The 16,164-nt window shown below is 44.2% G+C and overlaps 1 protein-coding gene across 1 annotated transcript in view; it reads left to right on the top strand.

The window, feature by feature from the left end:
• TG (thyroglobulin) overlaps positions 1 to 16,164 on the top strand; it is a gene marked incomplete at both ends in the record, with an annotated part of 151,375 nt that overhangs the window by 2,803 nt on the left and 132,408 nt on the right. The window contains 9 exons of the mRNA XM_080611803.1: positions 127 to 330; positions 766 to 925; positions 5,056 to 5,162; positions 6,245 to 6,388; positions 8,047 to 8,232; positions 11,689 to 12,750; positions 14,366 to 14,953; positions 15,442 to 15,684; positions 16,016 to 16,153. Of these exons, the coding sequence (XP_080467929.1) occupies positions 127 to 330; positions 766 to 925; positions 5,056 to 5,162; positions 6,245 to 6,388; positions 8,047 to 8,232; positions 11,689 to 12,750; positions 14,366 to 14,953; positions 15,442 to 15,684; positions 16,016 to 16,153 (2,832 nt within the window). The remainder of the gene's footprint in view (positions 1 to 126; positions 331 to 765; positions 926 to 5,055; positions 5,163 to 6,244; positions 6,389 to 8,046; positions 8,233 to 11,688; positions 12,751 to 14,365; positions 14,954 to 15,441; positions 15,685 to 16,015; positions 16,154 to 16,164) is intronic.

Genomic DNA, 16,164 nt, shown 5'->3' on the forward strand with positions numbered 1-16,164 from the left:
CAGGCTTTGATGGACTCTGTTGTAATCAGAACTTGCAGCTCTGAGAAAGTTCATACGATGTCTTAATAAATGATCCAGTGCCGAGCAAATACCTTCCTTTAACAGTGCCTCTCTCTGGCACTACAGGCTTATCCTTCTGCCAGCTGCAGAAGCAGAGGATCTTGGTGAGTCGATACATCAACAGCAGTAGCATCTCCTACATCCCTCAGTGCCTGGATTCAGGGGCTTTTGATGTGGTGCAGTGCGACACGGAGCTGGGTCAGTGCTGGTGTGTGGATCCAGAAGGAATGGAGATTTATGGCACCAGGCAGAAAGGAAAGCCAAGGCGGTGTAAGTAGTATTCAACAAGGTGGTGGGGATTGTAGGTTTGACAGGTTTAGTGTGGATGAAAGGTAGTAGGTAGGTCAAGAGCTTGGACACTGCAGTCTACACTGATCCTATAGAGGTATAAGTGCTTAAATGAGGCATTTAAATCCCTATTTCATGGAATCATAGATTATTTCCCACCCATGGCACGGGGGTTGGAACTAGATGATTTTAAGGTCCTTTCCAACCCAAACCATTCTATGATTCTATGATAATATCCCAAGTTGGAAGTGACTCATAGGATCACTGAGCCCAACTCCCTGCTCCTCATAAAGACAATACAAGACACCTAGGTGTCCACATTCAATGTAATGAATCTAATCCCAAGCCACGTTGTGGCTGTTCAGCTGTTTGTGGGAAGTTAAAACACCAATAAACAATACCTTTGTTTCCCATCAGGTCCAGGGAACTGTGAGATCCGAGACCGCCGCATTCTGCATGGGTTTGGGGAGAAGAGCCCACCGCAGTGTTCAGCAGATGGAGAGTTTCTGCCTGTCCAGTGCAAGTTTGTCAACACAACAGACATGATGTTTTTTGACCTCCTTCATAGCTATAACAAGTAAGAATCCAGGCTTCTGAACATGGAAGCAATTCTGCAAACCTCTTCAAGTCCTGTATTACTGCACCTTTATTCCCCCAAGAAGCCCTTCTGTGACTGCACATGATGCTGTTTTCTATTAGTCACTGGAACAAGTAAAAAACCCTATTTCTTCTGACTTAAATTTTCTCATTTAGAAAAATCTAAGATGAAATCTGAGATTTCATCCCTGCGATTCAATTAGCGTGTCCTCAACACAGCAGTGGATACCACACTGTGATCTGTATTTGGAAAAATAGCCAGGGTTATTTTCAGACAGGCACATGCGACATGTGAACAAGGAACACAGGAATTCAGGTGTAAATATGACGTAGGAAAGATAATTCCACATTGGAGATGAAAGATGGACAGACAGACAAGTGGCAACATGCAAAGAGCACATTCCACATGATGATGGGAAATGCTCACCCATTTATGTAGTGCCTGGGTTGTTCACAAAGGTGAATCAGCATGTGATGAGCAGGCATGCTGGCATATGACTGGCTTTAGGTAATTGTAGAGGGCTGGAAAACACTGATTAAATCCTTGTCCATGGGAGCAAGAAGCCATTTTCCTGTGGAGGAGCTGGGAATTATGCTCAGGTGGAGAAGTAAGGGATGGGCAAAGGGAACCACAGGGAGAGGACTTTGTTTTGGTGAAGTGTTGTTAATCTTGGCCTCTCAGTCAACACTTTTCTCCAGCGGAGGGCAGTGGAGTAAATGTAATGCCTCATTCTGACTTGGCTCAGTAGCTGCAAAGGCATTTTATTGTAAATGTCAGTTTTGCTTGTTTAAGGATTTTCTTCTTAATTTAAGCAAACCTGAAAGCCAGGCCCCAAGCGCACAGTGCGCATTTGTCAGAGCTTCAGGGGAGGTTATTTCAACAGGAGCAAAATAATCCATCTGTTGGGTTTGTTGGCCTGTGGAGTGTGGAAATTCTAAGAGAGCAATTGCTGAGGAGAAAGCAGTGCTTTAAATGATCAGGTTTTCTTCTACCATTGGGAGATTTGTCTGCAAAGACAAAGGCTGGGATTTTCTTCTGTCCATGTCAGGTAATTAATCACAGCAGGATCATTCCACTCCCAGCTGTCTACCTTCCTAATTATGGCATTGACTTAACGCATTACCATTGTATCTGAGTATCTCAGGTCATCAAAGTATTTATTTTTACATTATTCCTGTATGAAATGTCATTATCCCATCCCGTAAACAGGAGACCAGGATACAGAATCGAAGGGATGAGTTCCACAGCAAAGGCCTATAGCAGAACAGGGATTTAAACTTGTATTTTATGTTCATGTAGAACAGGTAAAGAAACTTCTTTGGTTCCACAGACTGATGTTTGAAATCTAGACATATCGCACTAACTCCCTTCCCAAATTGTTTCCTTAAATATTCATAAATATTCCAGAATAAATTAGTATGTTAAAAAGAAAGGGGTGGGGGAGAATTAGAGCCAAGACTTTCCCAAAGGAAGACTTTTGGAAAGAAAGAGAAGCCCAATTTTCCTGGCAATTTGGGTGCTGTTACTCGTTTCATACAAACTGTGCCAGGGTCCTACTTGGATGGGCAGCCATATAGGAAGCCCTGTAGCAGATTGATGGGAATGATCAACAAATCAAAAGTCAAGGAGGATCTTTCTACTGTCTTGCTCTAATCTTCATCAGACTGAAGACCTTGCGTCAGTGTCTTTATCCAGCTCACTGGAGGTTCTGCCCTACTATGCATGATTTGGTTTTCTCCCTTGGTTTCTGAATAGTCAATGGGAAAGGCAGCCGTAACTTGAGCTGCACATGTGAAACATAGAAAGGGTTACTTGCAAACCTGCTTCTGAAAATCAGTGATGAGTTGTCTTTGCCGAAGGCCAAGAGCACAGACCCACAGTTTGAAGAAAAGGTCAACAGCCTGACCTTTATTTACTTCCCTGTATTTTTAAGTGCAAGAATTCTTGTTGAAACACATGAATACACTATAAATTTATCTATAACTTAGATGTAGCCATCTTTGCTTTAGCCATTGTTTTAGACTGGATCTGATAGATGAGATACTTCGTGTTACTGCTACTCGTCTCAAGGGCTGTGATTAAAAACAAGGCTGAGAAAAGAAAACTTCTCATGTGGTAGGAAGTGAGTTTTCCAGCTAAGGTGAGAAAAGCTCTGTCCTCCTGTTTCTGTGGGCCTAATTTGTATCCGTTTGTACTTTATCGAGCTGTGCTCTCAACTTGGAACAAAAATAACCAGAATGACAGGATATGACTACACATCTGCCCTGTATAAAACATAGTGTAATTATGCATTTGGCTTCTTAACATTGAGGATGAAAGAAAGCAGCATGAAGAAGTTTTTCATTGCATCCTGTTTCACTTAGCTAGTTCATAGAGTTGCAGACTGGTTTGGGTTGGAAGGGACCTTAAAGATCATCTAGTTACAAACCCCCTGCCATGGGCAAGGACACCTACCAGTAGACCAGGTTGATGCTGAGGTGATGAGCTCCAAGGACATGAGCAGTGCAGAGGTCTGCCTTTGAATATAAAGAGCATTGCTCTCCTAAGAAGAAAAAAGATCTTATTCCTGACTGGGCATTAGCCATTGCATGATAATTCAAGGGAGCAGAAAGCTGTTAAAATATCCCAAACTATTTATGTCCATGTGTACATAGAAGGCCATAGAAAGATGGTATTTAGGTATTTATATCTCAAATTGCATTGTTTTAATGCTAGGAGAAGTCTCTTTGTGTCTTGAAGTACGACGTTTTGATTGTCCTTCACATGCCAGTGTTAGCAGTGGAGCAGGATTTGATGATCCAAAGTGGAGGGAGTCAGTAGGCATTTAATCTGAAGATGTGGGAGAGTGCCAGAGCAAAGTAGCACTGCGCAGGGATGTGCAAACTCTGAGACAGGAATAACACTGGAACAACTGGAGGTTGCCAACCCCTTCCTCTTCCAGGGGCTGCTTCCTGCATTCCCATTTTGTGCTTTGTGCTGAGGAAGCAGTAACATCTTCAACTCTGCTGGCAAGAGTTGGCAGAGCAAAGCAAGTTAGCCTTTCTCCTGGTCAATCATGGCCTAATTCACCATTACTGTTACTGACAAGTGTCCTTCCTTGGTAAAAACTTAAGTAATTCTCCAAATGCCTTGAGCAGAAAATTCCACTTCCCACTTGCTAGATTTTCCCAAATCAGCCACATGCAGCTGGGACACCAGATCCTATCGTATTACAGGGTATGCGTCTGTAAAATGATAGGATTGGTTTGGAACTTGGCACTTTGAATCTAGAAAAACTCATCTTCTGTTTGCTTGGAGAAACCCTGCAGTGTCTGTCAGTTAAGATCACATTTATTATGTTTTTTCCAACTCTGACCTATTAAGTTTCCTTCCTAAGTCTGGCTCTTGTTGTTCCTAGGATATTATTGGAGGCTAGCATCTCGCTGATCTCCAGAAGTAAGAGTCAAATCTTACTTGTAATATGTTTAAAAACCTCTTTCTCGTGAATCTGTTGAGCCATGCTCTGAAAATCAAAAAGATTAGTGAGGTTATATCATTTTTTGTACTTAATTCAGTGCAGAAAGCATACACAGCATGCAGGGAAGAGGAAGCAACCTGTTTGCTTAGGCATTCTGCCATCCTGTGCAGATTTGTGGAAGGAGCTAATGAACGGGTGTTGTCATAACATTAATCATAGAATTAACTAGGTTGGAAAAGACCTCTAATACCGTCAGGTCCAACCTTTACCCAGGACTGCCAAGTCTACCACTAAATCATGTCACGTTAACCAACCTCTGTCTATTTTATGGTCTGGCAGGGTTTCAAACATGAGAATAAAATTGAAAATGAGTGTTAGATGCTGGGTACCTGCTTAGGAAGAGTCAGAAATCTACATGGAGGGAGGTTGTCCTGCTTTTGTTTAAAAGAATGGCATTTAGGAGGCTTGTTACACTGCTGAAACACCGATCTGGATCATGTCTGGTTGCCACAAGGAGACCAAAGGCTTTTGTTATGCTTTGTGCTCTGCTGACTTCCTCTCTGTACAAATCTGGGAGGCAAACACAAATGATGCTTTGCTGCTGTCGATGACCCTCCCCAGGCTCTTGACAGGAGGCTGCTTTCTCTTCCAGGTTTCCTTGGGCTTTTCAAACATTCAGCTCCTTGCGGGAGACATTCCCAGAGGTCTCTGGGTACTGTTACTGTGCGGACAGCCTGGGGAGGGAGTTGGCAGGCACTGGTAAGTACCTTCCAGCGTCTCATCCTTTAACTTGAGTGGCTTTGGATTCCCAAGGGAAAGGGCAAATAACAAGTATCAATCTTCAGATTCCTTTGGGACTTCAGTTTCATTCTCAGAAGGAGTAAGACCACTGTGACCAGTGTAGTGCCCATGGGAAAGGCTGGAGCTCACTAATGAAATCCCATCCTTAGGAGCAGTGCCTCAATCAACGGCAAGTGGAAGTGCTGCCTGGGAGCTAATCCTGTCCTTTTTGGGATGGTGGATAAGGATTTCTGAATGTCCACACTAGAAAGCTGTGTCCTATTCAGTAAGTCCAGTTGACAAAGGCAGGGGAATATAAAGGCCCTGGAGACTGAGCTGTTTTCTTCTTGCTCAGGTAGAACCATAGGATGGTATGGTTTGGTTTGGAAGGGACCTTTAAAGATCATCTAGTCCAACCCTCCTGCCATGGGCAGGGACATCAGATGGTCCTTCCTTTTCTCTCGTAGCCTCAGGAGAACTTTTAGGCATGTTAATAATTGATGAGGCACTTTAGAAGAATCAATGGTTTACCCAAGGAGGAGGAATGAGGAGGACTTCCAGCTCCTCTGCATTAGATACAGTGGTTTTAAAAGTTAAAAAAGGGAAAATGCAGAGCATGATAGCTTAAAATTTAGATGGTAGATGAGAGCTTCAACATTTAATTCCCACAAGGGTGAAACTTTCTCGAAAGATTTACTCAAATTACAACAGCTACTGCACATCTGGGAATTTTGGTATGCAACCAAAAATGATTGGGAATTTCTTTTACTTGCTAGCATCAGTTTCCAAAATTCAGTCAATTACGGTACTGCAGACTGAACCTAACGAAACCACAGCACAGTGCCAGTTATGGGATGTTCTTCCTGCTTGTTTTGGTAGATGTCAAAGTATAAAGCTAGCAACTGGGCATTAAGCAGTGGGTTGCGTGGTTCATATTTGGCCTGTTTAGAGGTCTGGTTTTCTCTTTCCTGATAGACTTCCAGGTCTGCTACTCTGGTGTAAAGCAGGTGACTTCTGTCTGTCTTAGAACCAGGCTCTGTGCTAAAGTCTCTCTTTCCCAGGCTTGGAACTGCTGCTCGATGAGGTTTACGACACAGTTTTCTCTGTGCTGGAGCCTGCCCGCACGTTCACAGAGAGCAGCTTGTACCGGATCCTGCAGCGGCGGTTTCTGGGGGTCCAGCTCGCTACCTCGGGCAAGTTCAGATGTAAGTAGCACTGCTCCGTAAGTAAAGTGGCAGTTTTGGCACTTATATGTGACAGCTGCTGTTGGGAGAGCTGCTTTAGGAGTCTCCTGCACTAAAAACATGTCATATCACTGGTTCAGTGCAAGAATCGAGACCTCTGAATTGCATCTGGCTTTAACCTGTGTATTGTATATTCTTACCAGCAGGTTGTACCTGATCAGCACTTTCCCATACACTTGCAGTTCCCATTAGTTGAAATCCCATGAAATGACCATACCACTTGCCCTGAGATAATGGAGACTGATCTGATTATTTATTAAATTAAAACATTAGAAAGTGCTCCCTAGTTTATGTTGGAACACCCAGAGATAGGAAGGATCTTCCATTGAGCAAAACAGACTTGGTTCCCAGGAGGCTACACAAGAGTTTGCAGTGCCTTAGCCAGCATTAAGCTGGACTTCAGCATCTGGGTCTATTCCCTCCTGGTCAGGGCAGGCAAATGGGGAGAGAGTTTTTCTGCACTGTGGTATTTCTTTCTCCTGCATCAGAGACCAAGAGAGTTGCCTTGGCTGGGGCGAGTCTGAGCCCCCTGGTGTGATCCTTCATCCTCTCATCCAGATTCTTCTGACATTGCTGCCTGGCCCTTGCTAAGGGGTTGCATTACCAGAGATATTAAGTAGATACTGATGCAATCCTGCAGCCACACAGTCACAAAGTTTTTCTGGTTCTGGGACAAGCTGATCATTCTGGGGAATCTGGAAAGCATCTTCCCCCTTCCCTGCGCAGTGCTGTTGGGTAAGCTCTGAGTAGCTAGGGATGCCAGCAAAGATGAAGCTGTAACAGCCACAAGATGGAGACGTGACCACGTTTGTCAGCCGCAGAGGGGGATGCTATGGTGCCTTACCACTACCACCTGAAGCCACATGTGTTAGGGAAGGCTTCCTTGATGAACAGGTTGCTCTGATGTGGTGCTCTTGCTGCCTCACGCTGGTAGCTGAGCGTAGCTGGAAAGCTCTTGAAGGTGAGAAACGTTTAGGCTTTAGGACTGCAGGTTCACGTAAACAAGAAAGGTTTCTGTTGTAGTACTGGAGAAAATTTGCTTTATGGAGTTTTGGCTTCTCTGCCATTAAGGCCAGTTTGACAGGAATGGGGTCTTCAGATCTCTGCGGACAGCAATAAAGAAATTGGGTGGTGCTAGACCAAATCTCCCCAGTCATGTGCAGATCCTTGTGCAGGAGCAGTGCCTCATTCTCTTCAGAAACATCAATGTTTGTCTTCATCTCAGTCTCCCAAGCTGCACATCTGTCTCCACTGACCAGCACTGTGTATTTGCATTAAGGGCCAGACCTCACCCAGCCTCTTGCATGGCTCCCTGAAAGAGAGGATGCTACTGTGCCTGCCACTACGGCTGAAAAATGTGTTGAGGCTCTATTTTGTGTTTAGTTTTCAGAATAGAACATCTATAGTAGAAAACACTGGGGCAAACCCTCCAGAGGAGAGGAGGATGGAGAATTTGCATTTGGGGCTGATACTTGGCACTGAAAATAGTCAGGAAATTAAAGTGGGTTTCCTACTTTTTTCTCTCCCAAATAGGCAAACAATGGGATCAAGCAGAGATGGGTCTGAAATTTTAACATTCAGAAACATTCCCTCCTTATCACATCCTGGTTTTCTTCCAGGCCCCTCAAAGTGTGAAGTAGAGCGGTACGCAGCCCTGCGCTACCAGCACATCTATGTGCCATCGTGTGATGCTGATGGGGGCTATGCGCCAGTGCAGTGTGAGCAGGGAGGACAGTGCTGGTGTGCTGACACCAAAGGGCAAGAGATCCAGGGCACAAAGAGAAGAGGACAGCCTCCTGCCTGTGGTACGTATGAGGTTTGGAGAAGGAAAAATGAGCTCATCTCCTGGTGTCTGTACAAAGTAACCCAAAGGACCAGCCCCCTTCTCAGCACTGACAGATTCTGGTGTTCAAAACCTGCCATTCAAACCTGGGGTTAAGAACCACATTCTAATAAACCATTAAATGTCACATTCCTTTAATTTTCCTGTATGTCCTTTCTTCAGTTTTGCATACAGCAAGGCTTTTCTTCGCAGCTGTGACATCTGTCTCTTGAGTCGAGGACCTGGGGTAGTGAGCCAGAATATGTAGGATGATACAAGGAAAACTGTGATGGTGGTTTTAAGTTTTGCCTCCTTCCTTTGGTGGAATGCTGTGGAATTTCTAAGGCATCTCTCATCCTGAGCATTTTTTTCTCATCTCTGTCACTGCATATTTAGCCATGAAAATTGCTAAATCCAGTGAAAAAAACCCAAACAATTCAGAAGAGGTGTATGGGTTCGGGCTTCGAGAGGTTTCAAGAAGAATACGCCATCAAATCAGTGCCCAAAATGGAAATGACAGCAGAAATGCCCAAGGGCCAGAGGGGAGGATGAAAGCTAAAAACCTTCACTCCGAAGTGTTTACCTAAATCCTCAGGATTGTGCTGGAGGGCTGGGGCAGAGGGTCTTAACACAGGGGCTGCCTTTGGGGAAGGTAATGCTCTGTCTGCGAGACCCAGTCTTACCATGCAGTTAAAGAAGGAGGAGCCCACTGTGGGTGTCACGCTCCAAGTCACTCAGAGTGCTCTGGGCACAGAAGAGGCTTACTGTGAAATGAAAGCGTTAGCATGCCTCCGAGGCTGATCACCAAGGACATTGCAAGAGAGCCCTCCACGGGGCCTCACCATATGTTGGGATGGGTTGTTTGCTCTTTGAATGTGCTTTGCTGAGCCCTCCTGATGATTTTCTGAGGGAGGAGAGAAAGGGGAGAGCAATGACTTGAGGCTGCTTGCAGCTTTTATTGGCGGACTTAGGAAATGTAAGCACGGAAACATCGCTGCAGAGGCTTTGCAGACCGACTCCTGAGAAGGTTATCTCGTGAGGCTGTAGCTGCAGTCTGTGTTCATACAGCTCTGTGCCATGTGCGTGTCTCCAGTTCTGCTGGTTTACTTCTCTTTAATATCTCTGGCTCTCACAGTCAGCAGTGTGAAGACTGGAGGAGGAGGAGATGGAGGTGTGGGTAGCACATTGGGTACTCCCATGACCTGAGGCACCAGGTAATCCTGAGATGGATGTGCCTCTTTTCAGACCTTTGGCAGCAAATTCACCCCAGCAGAGCTTTTCTGTTTATTCCTTCTCACTCTGCTTTGATTTGGTTCAGCAGTGGGTAGGAGGGGAGAACATTTAAACAGCATAATCCTACATTTGTTTCGTATTAGTCTACTTGTGAGACTGTGGCTTACCCTAACTTACTGATCCCTAGAGGAATGTTCTTCATCCCTTTTACTAAGATCCAACGCTGAAAACAGAAGGGGCCTATCCTAAAGAAAATGCCTTTACAAAGGAATCACTGTGAGGGACCCTGAGCCCCAGCCAGGAACTGTGGAGCAGGACAAGGGTGCGAAAGGAGGAGTGAGTAAGGTGCTAATCACAGAGCCTCAGACTACTTGCTCATCTATTTTAGCAGCTTTTAAGATTTCCAGCTTTTATCCTTACTATTAACAGGATTTATGACTGCTTTATCATATTGCCTGATGTGGAATAAATGGGGATGAGGTGGGTGAGCCCAAGGGAGGCAAAGGACAGCAGTGATGCTTAGGGAGAAAGAGTGAGAAACATGGGAAGTGCCTATAGCTTTCATATATCCTCTGAGGACAGGCAAGGCCTCAAACTGGAGGCTGAATCCAGGTCATTGTGTTCAGCACTGCCCTATGGAATCATCTTCTAGGGATTTGCCTGAATGCCCTTTAACCTTTTATCCCTCCAAGCATCCCTTGGCAATACATATCATGGTCGTAATTATGTGCTCTGCTTCTGACCTATTCTTATTCCTGTACTGTGAGAAATACTGAATAACAGTTGTCTATTCTGAATGATGTGAAGAGTCCTATTTTTTAAAGACCTTTACCATTATTTATTTTGTCCAAGCTGAATAGTCTCTCCTAGTGGAAAAGCTTTTCTGTCCTCAAAACATTTTTGCATCTCTTCTCTAACTGTCCTACTTTACAAGGCAAGGTAACCACGTGGCACATGGTTCAAGCTGCTGCTGTGCTCTGGAGATCCAGTCAGTGCCCCCAGCCATCCTGTCTGTTTGGTTCTCAGTGCCTTTATATCTACCAAGTCTTTTTTGATGTCTTTTGAGCCTTCAGCTATGTTTTCAGATGTTCTCCTTCAGTGATGTGTTCAATCCTAACTTAGAGCCATTGCTGTCCATGTGTGAACATACAGATGGGCTGGATGCAGATATGCTTATGACATAGCTTGGCCTAGAATATGGGTGGTATTGTTGGTATCCTCAGTACCATGGCATTTGACTATTTTTGTTGAAACTCTGTATTTTTTACTGTTAGCACTCATTTCTAAATGCCATCTGGTTCTTAGCACTCTATTACTGCTAAATTCACCAATTTGTTTTCAAACCTCTTGTAATGAATGCTTGTTGTAATGAAACTTAAGACCTAGGTAGGAAGCCTCCATAAATTCCTCTTGAGTGGGCATTGATTAAAATACCTTCCTGTTTTTTTGCAGTATATTTCTCTTTCTTAGGTTCACAGATTGCACCTGGATCCTCGGAGGTTTTCATTAGAAACAGGCATCCTACCAGGGAGTTGAAGTGTTTGGAAAAGACTTTACTTGTTCTTTCAGCCATAGGAACAGGAATGAGAATTTACACTGGGCAACAATAGAAAAGGCAGAAAACACAGACACAGTGAAGTAATATTTCCTTTCATTTTCTGACTTGACGAGAGAATTTTGTTTATAGACCATATTCAACAACAGTTCAGATTTCCTTATCCATGTGCATGATGTGTCTCTAGTTGAGGAACTAGAGACAAGTTGAATTGCACTTTTATGTGGTTTCTGACAAGACTGCTTGCAAGATAGCCACAGACTTACAGGGTTTGGAGGTTCCAATATCTGAAGGGGGCCTACAAGGATACCGGAGAGGGACTCTTCGTCAGGGACTGTAGTGATAGGACAAGGGGTGATGGGTTCAAACTTAAACAGCAGAAGTTCCGGTTAGATATAAGGAAGAAGTTCTTTACTGTGAAGGTGGTGAGGTACTGGAACGGGTTGCCCAAAGAAGTGGTAAATGCTCCATCCCTGGCAGAGTTCAATGTGGGGTTGGACAGAGCCTTGGTCGACATGGTTAAGAGATAGGCATCCCTGCCCATGGCAGGGGGTTTTAATTAGATGATCTTAAGGTCCTTTCCAACCCAAACCATTCTATGATTCTATGAAAATGTGAATTTATTTAATTTTCTTTTAAATCTCTTTGTAGGTGAAGAGCAAGTGTGCATCTCTGAGAGGCGACGGGCCCTGTCGAGGATCTTCTATGGCCCTGCTGGGTACTTCAGTCAGCCCAATTTGTTTTCTACACCAGACAATCAGTCAGAAAAACTAGCTGGGTTCTCAAGACCCTGCCCTCCCTCCTTCAAGGAGCTGTTTCTGGACTCTGGATTGTCATCCCCCATTGCAAAAAGCCCATATGCCAGCCAGATTCCTGGGCTAGAAACCACCCTTAGTGAAGCCATCGCGGGGATGTTCCCATCAAGGGAACTGGCTCAAGTGGCACTGCAGTTTACCACCAACCCAAAGCGTTTCCAAGAGAACCTCTTTGGAGGAAGGTTCTTGAAGAATTTGATTCAGTTTAACTTCACTGGGGCACTTGGCACTAGTGGGAAGTACAGCATTGGCCAGTTTTTCCCAGAGGAAGAGGTGGCAAAGCGGGATAATGGCCAAGGCCTGGAATCAGCTGAGGCATTTTCATTGGAAATATCAGAGGAGAGCTCCATTTTGAGTAAACCTCTTGTAGACAGCTTTGGCCGCACAGTAATTCTACAGGACAATCAGAATATGCTTAAATTCCTTTCCTCTGTTTTGGAACTACCAGAGTTCTTCACTTTTCTTAAACAAGCAATTTCTGTCCCCAAAAGTGTTGCTGAAGATTTAGGTGAAGTAGTGAAACTAGCACTTGGATCTGAAGACTGTAGTGAGGAGCCAAGGGTCCTGTTTGTTCCAACATGCACCAAGGAGGGGAGGTATGAGGAAGTTCAGTGCTATGCAGGAGAGTGCTGGTGTTTGGACACTGCAGGTAAGGAAATTCCAGGCTCAAGATCTCAAGGCAAACGTCCAAGGTGTCCCACTGATTGTGAGACGCAAAGGAGAAACCTGCAAAACTTGAAGCAAAGCCTGCCTGCGGGATCAGATCTTTTTATTCCTTCTTGTACGGAGGATGGAGACTTTCTTCCACTCCAGTGTTATGGGACAAATTGCTTCTGTGTTGGTTTGAATGGCAAGACTATTCCAGGAATAAGGGGAAAAGCTGGGAAGACGATGCAGTGTAAGTCCCAGGGATTGGGATTTAAAAGATGCTTCTTTATTGTGCTGGAATTTCCCAATTCTTCATACCTGATTATATCTGGATATATGTGTGGATGATGTATGCAAACAATATCGTCCCCTAACAACAGGACAAGCAAGTCAGCCCTACAGTTGCAGGGGAATAGTGAGAAATACAGTGTATGTAAACCTTGATATCTGAAGTCTTAAAGATGGTTCCCTCTTCTTTCAGTCCATAGGGTAGTCACACTCAAAGCGGAGGAGCCTGAGGTCTTGCCTTGTTAATGAGCATGTCATTGGTGTATGTCTCCACCTAAGGGCGTAGCTAGTGTGTATAACATCTGTGATGCGCATGAGAACCTGGAGCATCTATGTAACCGAATGTGGCCCATGCAGGGGGAAAAGGCCCTTTTACTTGTGGGACCAAGTCACCTGAGCATGGTCACTGGCTCATCCTGAGAACTGAAGAGCTTCAGTGCCTTAAACCATGACCCTTTTTTAGTCATTTAGCTCAAGAATATATCCTCAACTTGGTATGATGTTGGAGCCCAAACACAGGAGAGGGATTCAGTCAACTTCTCACAAATGTCATGCAGTCAGGGCAGAGAAGTGAGTTGCAAATGACTTTAGACATGAAGTTGGCATCACAACTCGCTTACAGACTGTGAACTGCCCTTTCTTGCCCTTCTATTGCTGTGATACAAAGGAGGAAGGAAGCAGATAGGCTGGGTATCTTTGTCTTTCAAGTTTCTGTGAACTGAAAATGGCACTTGAATGGGGAGAACAGACCAAACGAAGAGCCTGCTTCTCGTTTTAGAAGGAATACAAGAGTGTCCAGCAGATGACACTGGTACATAGTGAAGGAGCTCCTTTGAGTAGCAGTTTGCAGAAATTAGTGGGGAATTCATCACAATGATCTGAATTGATAGGGGATTTATATCTAGCAACCCATCTGAAGTGCAATCAAAAATACACAGGTTCGTAATTCTCTGGTGCTCAAAAGGAGATCAGCTCCTGTGTTTTTCTAGGTTTGTAGAGCTCCTTGGTGGTAAAATGCAATTTGGCTCCAGAGATGGCCGAAAAGGCTTTGAGAACAAACTCATTACAGCGTTTTGGGGGATGGTGTTTTTATATTCAGCTGCGATATCCAGTAGGGAATAGGAAGAGAAGACAACAGAATCGGAAAATTCTGGTTGGGTCCAAGGAGAAATAAAATCAGTATTATCCTGCTATACAGACTGTTGCTCTTGCAGGGACTGTTGAATAAGAAGTAATTACTGGATTACCAAGTGTATCTGAAAATAACCTGTGCATGTGAACAAATTCAGGAAGGCTTTTAGTGGCATCAAGCAACTGTCCCCTCCAGTAAGAACTACAGGCACTTAATATGCTCAAATATTTTTATATGCATCTTTCAGTGCTCACATGCCTTGGGAAATCTTACCACGGTTCAGCATGAGTGCTTTGATAGCATTACCCCTCTTAGTAACAGACTAGAAAGGTTGTTGTTAGTACTGGGATAAGTGACTGAGTTTTAGTGTTTATAGGGGCACAAGGGGTACTGTATGTCTTCAGTGCACTCTTAAGACGTGCTATGCATGTTTTTCCTTCCTCAGGCCCAAGTGCTTGCCAAGTAACAGCTGGTGAGGAGTTTCTAAAAGCTGTGAGGCTCCTGTTGTCAGATCCAAGTGCTCTGTCTCAGTCCTACAGCGTTTACCTCCCTCAGTGTGATGCTGAGGGTGCCTGGAGGCAAGTGCAGTGCAGCGGTCCTCCTGAGCAAGCCTTTGAATGGTACGAGAGGTGGATTGCAGAGAACAATGAAGGCAAAAGCTTGCCCATTGCTGATCTATTGAGCATCATAACTGGATATAAAGAGGCCTCTTCCAAAGGCTTCTCAGCTTTTGTTAAAGCTTTGTATGAGGCTGGGCACCAGAATGTCTTCCCAGCATTCACCACATATTCCTCTTTCACCGAGCTGCCACCTGAAATGCTGGAAGGAAACTCGACCTATGCATCTGAGAACATTTTACTGGATCCATATATATTCTGGCAGCTTCTGAATGAGCAGCTGACCTATTACCCAGGGCCCTACACTGATTTCAGTGCTCCATTAAGCCACTTTGAACTTCGTGACTGTTGGTGTGTTGATAGCAAAGGAGAAGAGCTGCAAGGAACAAAAGCAGAAGTGAGCCAGGTCCCAGCATGTAAGTAACAGAATTTAAGCAGCAGAGTTTCTGGTCTTTGCTTTTATGCCACAACAAGAAAATAATTTCAATTGCTGTGAAGTAAGAGACTTGTCAGAAAGATAATCAATGCTTCCATTGCCTTTGGCCACCAGAGGTGAGGTAGCTCATTTTGAGTAAATTAAGTGGTCTCTCTGCTTAGGGAATAAGGAGGCATAAAGTTCCATATCAAGTTTGTGTAGACTTTATAATTTGGACATATAATGCTTTTGTGGAAGATACTTATCCAGATGGCAAAGGACGTTTTAAAGTTAGAAACATTGCATGAAGAGTTCTATGGAAAATTCAGGACTACCCTGTGATGTAAATGACTTTCATTATGCAATTCAAAGCAAAGTGAGTGTAGAAGGAAATAGAAGATGCTAATTAAAAGGCCAGTTAATTTTCACATCAAAGCACTCTTTACTGGATTTAGATGAAAGGCATTAATATGTATTTTGATCCTATAGGTCCCGGTATATGTGAAGGTGTTAAGCAAGAAGCCATGAAATTTATGGAAGAGGCAGAGCAGCTCATCCTAGCATCAAACCGTTCTCACTTTGCTTTTGGAGAGAGCTTCCTGATGGCAAAGGGAACACAGCTCACAGACAGGGACCTCCTACGTTCTGCTCGGCCCTACGAGTCAGAGGTGGTGGTCTCTGAAAAGCTGTTATCGGGCAGCGACTATGCTCTCCAGCTGGCTGCACAGTCAGGTAGGGGAAAGAGAGAGGAGAGCTTAATTGAATGGATTAATGCCCAGAATCTGTGCAAAACCACTCTGTGTCAAATGTAATTTTGCTAAAAACAGGTGCAACTCAGCAGGTATAATTAATCAGTGTAATTAACCTGCCAACCCAAGGGCTGATTTCAGCTGTCTTATTTGTATGACATGATGAATATATATGATCTGGATGCTTACCAGCCTTTATGTACTTGTAGGTTTGTTAATTTGCCTTCTGAAGTACAGGGAACATGCAGGTGTTTGCAAATGTGAATTGAAAATACCTTGTATTGGCCACTAATAGCTTTCTTTTACTTCAACAGTCTTGCATTTCTACTGGAGGAATCACTTTGCTTCAAAAGGTTCTCCTGGGGAAGCAACGGAGATGGGATTTCTTCCTTACATCCCACAGTGTGATGGCCTGGGGAACTGGGAGCCAACACAGTGCTATGAGAGCACAGGTGAATAATTG

Source organism: Psittacula echo (assembly GCF_963264785.1).
Source record: "Psittacula echo genome assembly, chromosome: 2".
NCBI classification, from domain to species: Eukaryota; Metazoa; Chordata; class Aves; order Psittaciformes; family Psittacidae; genus Psittacula; species Psittacula echo.